This window comes from Atta colombica, unplaced genomic scaffold (assembly GCF_001594045.1).
Source record: "Atta colombica isolate Treedump-2 unplaced genomic scaffold, Acol1.0 scaffold125, whole genome shotgun sequence".
Classification (NCBI taxonomy): Eukaryota; Metazoa; Arthropoda; class Insecta; order Hymenoptera; family Formicidae; genus Atta; species Atta colombica.
The window spans coordinates 3,499,728-3,511,312 of record NW_017259212.1 but is presented as its reverse complement, the minus strand read 5'-3'; the positions used below and the strand labels follow the sequence as shown (position 1 = coordinate 3,511,312).

General features: G+C 32.3%; 2 protein-coding genes across 2 annotated transcripts in view; one reads left to right on the top strand and one right to left on the bottom strand.

Annotated features, from left to right (window-relative positions):
- Positions 1–682: 682 nt before the first annotated feature.
- On the top strand, positions 683–7,065 carry LOC108694847. Its single transcript, XM_018204528.1, has 5 exons — positions 683–1,677; positions 3,563–3,730; positions 4,100–4,301; positions 5,833–6,136; positions 6,884–7,065. Exons 1-5 carry the CDS (start codon positions 683–685, stop codon positions 7,051–7,053), a joined length of 1,839 nt encoding a protein of 612 aa, XP_018060017.1. The 3' UTR covers positions 7,054–7,065.
- Positions 7,066–7,351: 286 nt separating this feature from the next.
- The window catches only part of LOC108694778 (prominin-1-A), a 24,717-nt gene continuing 20,483 nt past the window's right edge, over positions 7,352–11,585 (bottom strand). Inside the window, 7 exon segments of the mRNA XM_018204436.1 lie at positions 7,352–7,425; positions 7,560–7,604; positions 7,694–7,827; positions 8,018–8,176; positions 8,298–8,597; positions 10,138–10,363; positions 10,734–10,920. Coding sequence (XP_018059925.1) covers positions 7,395–7,425; positions 7,560–7,604; positions 7,694–7,827; positions 8,018–8,176; positions 8,298–8,597; positions 10,138–10,363; positions 10,734–10,920 — 1,082 coding nt within the window. The 3' untranslated portion in view covers positions 7,352–7,394.

Genomic DNA, 11,585 nt, shown 5'->3' with positions numbered 1-11,585 from the left:
TTTTTTTTTTTTAACCTGTAATACGAATTCTAATATTAATAATAACATTAATATAATTATATTTCAGTAAAATATTGTATTAGAACATATCCATTTGTTTTGTGAATTTATGTCATTATATAATTATGACCAACTTATGGAATAGCAGGGTTAAGAAATGCAGAATGAATACAATACAAGACGCGGATATGTTTCTGACATCCTGTGTACACTTTAATTAAATTTGATGGGAAGACTGCAAGGATTTAATTCAGGCGCGGTTGGTTCGCGTACTCGATTTATGTAAATTAGCATAGTATAGTTAGAAGTAGACGAACGTTTCAAAGTTTCTTAATTATTCGGTAAAATCCGTAAAGTTGGCCAAACTAATTTGTATACAGACTTTAATGGCTTAGTAATTGGAACATTTAAAATGTTAAATGATTAAAATGCAACCTTAACTCAACTGCTTTAACTTTAATATGCCATTATATCTATTACATTTATCATTACGTAATTTAAAAGGATATCATCGTGATTACGTTGCGATTTTTACAAACGAACAACGTTTTAAGACGATGATTCTGGTAACTGCGGTTCGAGATAAGTCGTGCCTCGCTTTGTAACTGTCGTCAGATTCTTCTATCTTCGACAGAAATGCTGTGGGAGCCATCGTTTAGCGGGTGGAGCAAGCAAATCGGAAATGGCACCAGCAGATAAATCGTCATCACCCGAACCTCTGAAACGAGAAGCAGGAGGTGGTTGCCCACCGCCAAGCTGTAGCTACCCATCGACCCGCTATAATTCTCCTAACGTGGATTGCTCATCGACCGCTTCGTCTTGCTGCTCTTCGCAACACAGATATCCTTCTAACTACAGATATCCTTCGTCACATCGAACATCTGATTGTCAGCCCTGTGCCCTGAAATGCATCTTAAAAAAACACAATTGTTGTCAGTCTAACACGAGTAGCTACTGCCTGTGCCAACCCATACCACGCGACTGTAACTGCCCGCCACCAATTCAGGTGGACGCACGTGCTACTCACGAGTGTTCCTGCAACTGTCCATCCAGCCCGGAATGCGCCTGTCCACCTAGTGAACGAAGATTCCCAAAAGCGACGATTAAATGTCCCAACGCGCGTCTTTGCTGTCCATCTCCTCGATTACCACCCGGTCCCAAATATCATTGCTCGTGTCAATCAAGGTATCCGTCACCACCTTGCAATCCATGCACATCCTTCAAGTATCGACCACCCTTTTCAACCAAGGATTCTTGCCAACCTAACTCACCATGTCCATTCTGCTCATCTTGTCGGCCAATTTCGACAACTTCGCCTTGTCGTCCTCCGACGCCTTGCAGAAAATTGATCTTTTGCACTGAGCATAACGATCGACTCTCTTCGTCCTGTACAGGTCAGTCTTGGCGTGAGATCACTGGCGATAAAAATTCGGAAAGTAACATCTGTAACGAACAAAGTGACGATAAGGCACGAGAGACATATGTTAAAAAAGATAGCTGCGCAACGGATTGCGCTGAATCCGCGAATGAGTCCAAATACGCTGATCAAAGTAGCGATTTAATATTAGACAAAGAATCTATACAAAATTCAACGTCAAAAACATTTATTAATTTAATGGAGACCACAAATTCTTCGAAGTCTGTCGATCCTAACTCGTGTGATGTGCCGGAGCAAAGGGATGAGATCACTTTTGAAAATACAACAAAGGCTTTTGAAGCATGTACCACTGAAAAATCTTCGAAGGATTCATGGTACACTCCATGTACCCATATTCCATCTGACAGCGGTACAAAGTCCGATTGTGTATTCCGCGAGGAATATCCGGCCACTAGCGGAAACGTATCTGGGAATCCTGTTTTGACAAGATTATTGAATCGCATGAAATCATTTAATCGAGTAAGAAATTTATTAACGCCAAATAAAACGCTGCTTCGACATAACGTTACTTTTCGCGATATTCCGCAAGTGTGTGTCAGATTGTTGGCGGATGCTTCAATAAGCAAAAGCAACCCGACAGCCACATCGACACATGGAATCGACAGACGACGCAGGAATGGTGCATCTTTGAAAGAAGATACTAGTAGCTTACCTCGAGAAAATTGAGTAATACTATTGAACGTGTTTTAAAACTGCGGTCTTCTACTGTTCGCGACGATTTAATCTTCTTTCCCTAAGTCGTGTAGGAATGTTGCCAGTTTTATCACTTTGTAAATCAAGACTGCTCGCTTCTGTTACATTTTAAAATAACTAGCGACAGTAAGAATGAGAAAGTTGTGAATAAAATTCCGAGAGAATATTTATCTGTAAGATATTTATGCTATTAATACAGAAAATTAATTATTAATACGTTTAAGAGAGAGAAGAGAGAATATTTTTAAAAAATCTAATCATTTTCAAAAATCGAATTAATATCAATAAGTTCTCTTTCTCTATAAATTCCTTGTTCAAAATGATATTTTATAAAAATACATTAAAAAGGATTTTAATGTTTTATGCGAATATATCTAATGTCTAATATTTTATATTTCACACAAATTTACTTATGTGATTCATATAAAAATGGGATTAAATATCACTACAAAATTATAAGCCTTCTTAATTCCATCGATTTTAAACAACGTATTCATTTCAAATCCACAAAAAATTAATTTGTATATAAGTGTTCAAAAAGAAATAGATTTTAAGAAATCTTAGGAAATCTATTTTTGTTAATTTAATTATGTGTAAGAGACTGATGTTTACTGTACCTTATGTTGTAACCAAAGGACCAATGTGACACGTGGTGTGGTGCATCCAGTAGGTGTCAGCTGTACGTCGGAGGAAACATCGATAGCATGCGTGCAAATAAACGACAAGAAGAGCATGAGTGCATGCTGTGATGTGTTTTCTAATCTTGGTGGCATCGGCTATTCGACTCTTATTCCGAACCCGTTGGCATTAATATCCTTCGCTCTGCTGATTCTTATAGCTGTTATCTGGTCCTCCGGTTCAGCCTTTTATCATCGTTACTTATTACGCAAGAGAGTCTGCTGGAAATATCTGAGCTTATAATTACACAATGTATCCTTGTACATGTGATTAACGAGACGAAATGAAAAATAAAAAAATTTAATTTTTTCTAATAATAAATAAAAATTTTAATTTTCATCAAAATGCATAAGTAGATAGTAATAAGCAAACACTTGTATTGAAAATTTGCAATCAAAGTTAGCATGAAATATAAACTTGATCAATAACCTGTAAGCTATGTATTGTTATTAAATATAAAATTCATGGCACAATAAAAATACTCGTAAAATGTAAAGCAATATATAACGATAAATAAATGATTTATCAACGAATGTACCAAACCATGAAGAAGAGAATATTAATTTTTTATTTTATTGTATAATATTTTTCCGGCAATTTAAATCTATAAAATACATATAATTCTTATTAAATGAGAATATATATATATAGTGATTACTTTGCGGGATTTTTTAAATATACGCGGTACATAATAGTTTATCCTCCCTCATCACATCGGGAGTAACATGGCAAATGACGTTCGCGCTTTCTACCAGTCGGCGAAATGACGTGCCGGAGAGCGTTTCCGTTCACGTTTTTGACGGTGTTGGTGTTCTGTGCCACATTTCGACGAGGTGCTTCCGCTGTCGCTGGAACCATCGAAAATAAGAGTGTCACTGAGAAAGCGCAATCAGAGGGTTGCATTGAGTGCGGATATTACAGGTACACGCGATCGCAGTTAAAGTTGAATATAATCAATGACTGTAGCATAATATAATAATATAGAATGATCGCAGCTTGAAGAAAAAGTTATTTAGCAGAATATTAGAGGATATTAAGAATATTAGAGTTTCCATTTTTCTATGCATTTTTTCTTAATTTATATTATTATTTGTAATATATTATTATTTGTAAGGAGTTATAATTTAAGACAAAATAGTAATATTCAAAATATAACTCTAAAAAATACTGCTTTTTTTTTAATTATAATTATTTATAAATGAGAAAAATAAAAATAAAAATTCGATAAGCTGCCGTAATTAATATTAAAATCAATATTAAAACCTTTTTTCATTCATTGTACATAAATAGATGTCCAGAGAATCCTGGAAAATGCTTGTTGGGCTCGGTTCCTGATCCTTGTGGATGTTGTCCGGAGACTGGTTTGTGCGCCCGTCTTCTCGGTGAACCATGTTGGAACGCGAGTATTCCACTTTTATCTCCAAAAAGCCGTAATGATGGATACTGCGCAAGAAATTATCTATGCGAGTTACGCTCCGATCTACAAGAAAAGGTTTACAAAAATGCAGTTTGTTTTTACAAGCGCTAAATGAGATTTAAACGCACGATTAATTTTACTTCAATATCTAACGCGAGAAACAAAGTTTAATATCTTACAAAATCGGTTTTCTATATAACATCGCAGAGAATGTGTATGTATCGCCTTGTATTTCTGAAAATTTTCAATTTGGTTGTGTAAGCAAATTTCTAGAGTTTATTCGCTTGTTCCACTACATTCAAACATAACTGTTTGTGTTACTGATTGAGTTATTCTATTTTCGAAAAGGATTCGGTACACACCTATGTTGTCACATGCTCAACAATTGATAGATCACATGTTTGGATCGTGTACTTTTTCAGGTGTAACAATTGGCTTTCGTTCGATCTCGTCTGATTTCGTACAGTCTCGTAATGGCTGTCTAACAACTTACATGAGATTGTCGCCGATTTAACATAATCATATATATATAGATAGTCTAAAAGTCAATTTAAAGACATCACAACAATTGTTTTATTAGATACTACTTATTAATGTCTCTATTTTCAATAAATTTTATAATATGAATATAAAATAATTTATACGCTATTGCTTCTACGTATTAGATTTCTTTAAAAAAGAAAGAGTAGATTCTTTTCAAGAGCATTCGTCGTGCAAAGCTAAGAGCATGAGTCACATGAGATATTTATCACTTCTGTAAGTGATAAATTCACTTTCTCAATTAAGAACTAAGGAGACTACTCGGTCTCAATGAGCGCGGAAATAAGATATCCTGTTTTCTGGGTTAGTTTGACATAAAAATGGGAATCACGAATTGCGCAAACGATATCTAACGCAGTCTCATGTATATCATCCACTCATTGTGCTATGCTGTCAGTCGGATCTAAGCTTCAAGATTGCAGTCACCAACGACTTACGGTCGCTGACCCGCTCCGCTGGCCTTTTCGCATCTAATTTCGTCTTATCGTGCACCGTGGGCCGTGATCGCATTGTAAGAATATATGCTCACACACACGTCATGCAATCAAACAATCAGGCAGACCTTTATGATAGACACAGGCTGGATAAGAATACTTTTCGCTATATAGTCTTAAGGGATAAAAGCCGTATTAATAGCCATAGCTCTCTTAAAGCTCAAAGCTTCCGATTGACTGTATACGAATACTAATTGTTTACGTCAATAATTTAATTGCATTAAACTTATACTTTAAACTGTTTAAACAGACATTAATTATTTTGCTGGTTGAGCGAACTATCTATGAAGACAATTCGCATTAAATGTTATGTTTGTACCGTTCTGTAGAAATTCTCAGGATATAGCGAAGACGTGCTGGCGCACAAAATAGCACATTACCAACTTTAACGATTTAACTTCTCTATAGTAAAATGTGGGACAATTGTTTTGTCTCTGAATATCTAATAATAGTCATTCTTCGTAAAGTGAAAAAAAATAGTAGTAATAAGAAAATAACAGTAGCAACATCTTACAGTATAGGAAAAACATGCGTAAAATTAACAGAAACAAATAAATTTAATTTCTATACAGGATGCACCGGAGGCAGCTTGCGTCTGTATGGAACAGAGCCCAGCCTGCGGTAGCAATAACGAGACTTACTCGACGCCATGCGCGTTGCACGAAGAGGCGATGAAACTCAGGAACTCATCTTCCTTGAGATTGCAGCATCTCGGTCCTTGTGAAAGTAGACCTTGGATTCTGACAACTTTGGAAGATGTTGTCTCACCCTTTGGTCAACGCGTCGCACTTAATTGTGAGGCAAAGGGCTTCCCAGTGCCGGATATTTTTTGGGAATTTCATTCAGCTGACGGGAGAAGAGTATTGAAATTGCCGGGTAATGCAATATATAATATTAATGTTACAATAAAATATTTCACAAAATATTTACGATACATCAACTGAAATAAAATAAAATAAATTAATTAAATTGTTTTAAATATAACTGTGGGTATAATGTCGAACAAATAAAATTAAAAATTCATCCGTGTGATATAGTAGTATTCAATAACATTTAAATCTCCGTCGGCAATATGAGGTCTTTAAAGGCACTATCGATCTTTTAATCGTGAATTGTAGAGGTAGATTTAAATCTGTAAAAGATAAGTGAAATAAAATCCGACTTCTATCTGATGATAAAAACTCATTGTTAAAGCTTTGACAAGAATATTAAAATTTTTACATTTTCATATAATCCGAAGCAATAAAAAAATTGCTCTGTTTCTGAAAGACTTCTATTGCTGACATATTGGAAAAAAAGATTGGCTGCTGCAACAAATTAAATGATAAAATATGGCATAGCATTTTTAAGTGGTTGCGTTAGCCTATCGAAATCCTATACTGACATTGCGGATTAATGCAACCAAAAATTGGCTGCTGCAACCAATTAAAAATGCTATGCCATATTTTACCATCTAATTTGCTGTACACAGCAGCCAATCTTTTTTTTAGTACAGAAAAGTTAAAATTCCATGTTGTCGGCGGAGGATTAAATTTGCTTGAAACTTACTTTAGTTGCAGTGTATAATTATACAAACATAACGTATTACAGAATTTAATATAATCTGTATAGTTTTATTTATAGGAGAGGAGCATCAGGCGACCATACACACAAGCGATGGTCCAGAACCACTCATGCGAACATCTTGGATGCAATTGGCTCGGTTAGATGAGGAACATATGGGGATGTATTATTGTATTGCTAATAATTCCATAGGCGAAACAAGCACATCTTCATTCGTGTCCATGTTGTGAATGTGCTTTTATCTTGTGAGACAATCTGTCATGTAACTGCTGCGTTCACGAATGTAATGCAAAAAGGGAAACAAGTTAACTAATATGTTTGAGAAGTTTATTTTTTAACAAACAAACGCATGAAGAAATCTTCGCACAAATGATACAATTCTAAGAGTAGACTTCATAAAAATATATGAGTTAGCTTTTAGAAATTTGCTTGAGTTAGACACAAGTAAAACTTATTTTGTACGATTTATACTTTAAGCTTTTCAATATTTTTGCTAATATTAAATCCTAATGCTACATTTCTTTCTGAGTTTGCCTGCAAAAGCGAGATCATCGTTCTTCGCCTTCGTTTGTTACCAATTGCTTTGTGGTGGCGGCGGTGGACTATAAAATATAATTGCAATTATAAACAAAATTTTACAAACATAATTTTAATGAAACATGATTTTATATACGCTTTTAATATTATATTGTAATTATCCAAATATAATGTAAGAAAGTACATTAACCTTACTTACTCTGGCATCTGCCACGTTCTGTCGTCATCCATGTTGAGACTTTCTCTGAGAAAAAAATATATTTTTGTTTTTTAATCAAACATTTATTCAAAAGTTTTTTTTCTTTAAATTGTCAATTAATTGAGAATACTAACGTTCTTGTTGACAGTAGGGTAGCATCTTCTACAAAATTGGACGATTTTTTGTGTACTAATGACAAAATATGAGCTGTTGGTGTGCTAATTATCATAACAATTGCGCCTATTAACGTGGCAAACCAGAAACCATCCTAAAAGTATAGATTATATAAGACATTTATTAAAAATGAAAATTTTAATTGTTTTCAGTTATTTCTGCTATCACACATTAAATATTTGTGTTTTTTCTTGTTTTTCTTACTTATAATGAAATTATTTAATATTTAACTGATATATTCATACATTCTAAATTAATAATCATACATTCTAAATTATACATACAAGAGGGCTTAAAATGTGAGCACAAAGTAAATATCTTAATCCTTCTAGAACGTCCCACAAGGGTCGACATTTGGATATTTCCGTATCCATCTCAGAGAATACGTGAGTCCGCCATTGATCTAAATAATTCGATAGTCGATCCACATACAACTTTGTTTTCTGCACATATGATTATTGAATGATAAATTTTAATATTTATGATACTTTCTGCCTCATGAATAGAATATATGTATTTTTTAAAATAATTTGCAAAGAAGAGTTCTTGAATATCATTATTCACCAACTGAGCAATCTTCTCTCCCTGATGATCTATGTAATATTGTATCGTCCTTAAATGCGAGATCGATTGATTAACTTGACGCCAAAGAGGTTGCACCTGCAACTCTAGAACTGCAAGACGATAGACCAGATCATCCTGTAACTTCATTAGCTGTTTCACCTGTCGCAATGTCAGATCCCGCATTGTTATTCCAATGCTTTGCAGTTCCCTGGCAATACTTCGATCCTGTAGCTGACGAGATACATTGTCTAGTTGATCGGACAATGTACTTATATCTTTGCTCAGGATCGGACCTTGAATCTGTGAGCGGATAGAAAAGCAAAGATAGCAGTTGTGATAATCGGGAAATAAAAAAGATGATTTCCTGGAAAGTACGAGTATAGAAAAAAAAATGATAAAGTGGATCCTCATTTCATCTTTTTTTATACAATTTTTTATTTTTTAATTTTATTCAAGTCAACGCTATTGCAAATAATAATTTATTATTCTAAGTTTAATATAAAATACATTTGATTAAGACAATTCACAAAAAGGAAAAAAAATATTTAAATAAAAAACAATATTATGATGTAATATTTGAATGTGATGATGAAGTGCTTTTCCCTCCCATATTTTTATTAAATTTTTTTATGTTATTTTATTTTCTAAAGTTTAAACAGCTTCAATTTATAGAACATTCTTAATATATTGAGACATTATCAAATTCAAAAGTTTCTTTTCGTGAATGTATTCTCCTAATACTTTTGTGTTAATCCTATCCTCATAAATGTTTATTACGAGCACTTCTCCCTCACTTTGCAAAAGTCCTCTAGGAACTTTTTAATAAAATGGTAACCACTAAAATTTTTTTACAAAAAATTGTAACATTTCTCATTAAAAACTCGGAATTCACATTACTAACTTAGTCCAATATAAAAACACTGACAAATTTACGTTTAATTACGTTCTCGCGAAAATACAGTTATTCTAATTTATTTATCTCCTCCAAATAGAAGAATATAAGCAACTTAAAAATTAATTTAGAAATGTAAACTTGTTACTTATAAATTTAATGATGTTAAATTTGATATTAAATTTGATTCATTATTTAGGAACTAAATCATGTTAAACTTAATATTAAAATCATATTCAAAAAACTTTAATATGTTTTGTTTTAGATAAATATTAATTGTCAAAATCAAAAATCAAAAAGATCGTGCCAGTTATGACAGTAAGTATTTTGATATCTATCTCTAAAAACAAGTTAAAAACCTTTTGCAAAAAATGATATTAATTATTATAAAATTATTATAAAATACATGGAGTCTACATTATCAGGGTATCATATTATCAACTTTTCCTGTAATCTTTTTTTGCAAAATTTTGCTATTTAAAATAGCATTGTAAAAAATGGAAAAGCGTGTTAATTACATAAATAATTTTCCATATAGAGATTATAGAATATTGAAATAAATGTATATATGTGTACGTTATTACACTTAATAAATTAGCGTAGTTATGCACAGCTAAATAGACTTTAATTAGTAGTTTGCACCATAATCATGGAAACAACTCGTTGTGAAATCTGTGTCGTTTATCAAAGTATCCGTCTAGAAGTACGTAGTGATGCAGCTGCGCAATTTGTTACTTTCCTTTAATGCCTGTAGATTTTTCTTTCGAAAAAATTCTTCAAAGCCAAAGTAATCTGAAGGCTTTAATCAAGTTGTTAAAATCTAAAAATCTTGTTTTCATAAAATACAAAATCTTTGCTTTCATTTAGAAGAATATAAAAATAAAAAGTTGGAGTATATATTTAACGAGAGTGACAAATAAACATTTATAAATAAATTGTGATAAGTACCATAATTCTATGCGCGGTGAGATTCAAACCACAGGCGTATAAAAGATCCTGAAGACATTGTCGTAAATATGGCGTTAATATTTGTAGATTCTTCAAATCGACTTTGACATTTGAGATTGCTCTAGACAGCCCTGGCCATGTCCAATGTGCAGTCAAATATTCCAGTTTCATCGCATTTTCCAACCCCAAGGCGGGATAAACTGCTTCGTTGTTTCGACATTTTCTGCAAATAAATATTGGTGTTGAAAATACGCATTGTAACCGGTCGTTGTGTTATATGTTATAACCTGAAGGGATGTAATAAAAAATATAAGTATAATTTATACTGCAGTGTACAGTTAAACTATATAAAAATAAATGTTAAACTCAACGATACGATATTTTCGTTAAAATTTCTAAAACATTATTTTCCTAATCATAAAACATTATTTTCTTAATCATAAAAAATGTATTCTTATTAGAAATATGATTGACATGGATCTAAAAAATGTTTTAATCGATAACTCTTGTAACAGTATCCACTTTGTAATTTGCAGTCCCTACAATAATTTAAGATCGAATATCATGAAGCTTTATTAGATTAATTAAAAACTTACTCAAAGAGATTCTTGAGAGGAAATGCGAGCCTTCTTCCTAAAAACATTCGAGTTTCCAATACAACTTCCATAGTATGATAGTTAGGATCATATAGCGGTCGACATATTAACATTTCTGTATGACTAGCGATACCCAAAGCGATGATGAACACTACCCATAGTGTAATCGAGACGAAACAGCTTGTAGCTACACCACTGAAATCCGATCGGCACAATCAATCTGAGGATCTGTCTTATTAGATCTATACAATATCCATTAAAATGATTAAATCAAATTCTCTATTATCAGAGAGCTTAGTAAATGATAATTTATCATAATATAAATATTTATTTATATTGCAATATTCCCTTTTTACACAAACGATTACGTGGAGTGATTTGAACAACATATTGTATATAGTATTACTATTTTCTGGTTTATTAGTATATTTGGGAACAATAAATATGGATTTAACCACAATTTTCTGAAAAGAGTAAATAGAAATTAAATAAATATTAAATGGAAATATGTTAGATAGCACATTAAATTAAATAGTTTGTAATACTTCTAAAAAATGAAGTAATTAATATAACCCTTTTTTATTGTAGATTCTCGATGGACTTGCATATTTAAAAATTCGTAAAAAATAGTTATTAAAAAAGAAAGAAAACGTGTTAAACAATTACTATGCCAATAATATTGCCAACAATTCACGTTTTTCCATCATTAGAGAGTAAAAATATGTTAAGTAATTGTTCTCTGAATAGGTAAGATTAGTTGATAGAATAGAATTATAATAGATGCATATAAAAATATTATATAAAATATATTTTATAAAAATATTTAAAAATTATTATTTAATAAAGATATAA

Excerpts from the sequence above, each read along its gene's own strand:
- LOC108694847 (XM_018204528.1), top strand. The coding sequence starts at position 683 with ATGGCACCAGCAGATAAATCGTCATCACCCGAACCTCTGAAACGAGAA. Across the intron at positions 3,731-4,099 it reads ATTGAGTGCGGATATTACAG|ATGTCCAGAGAATCCTGGAA; the intron begins GTACACGCGATC and ends GTACATAAATAG. Across the intron at positions 4,302-5,832 it reads GCTCCGATCTACAAGAAAAG|GATGCACCGGAGGCAGCTTG; the intron begins GTTTACAAAAAT and ends ATTTCTATACAG.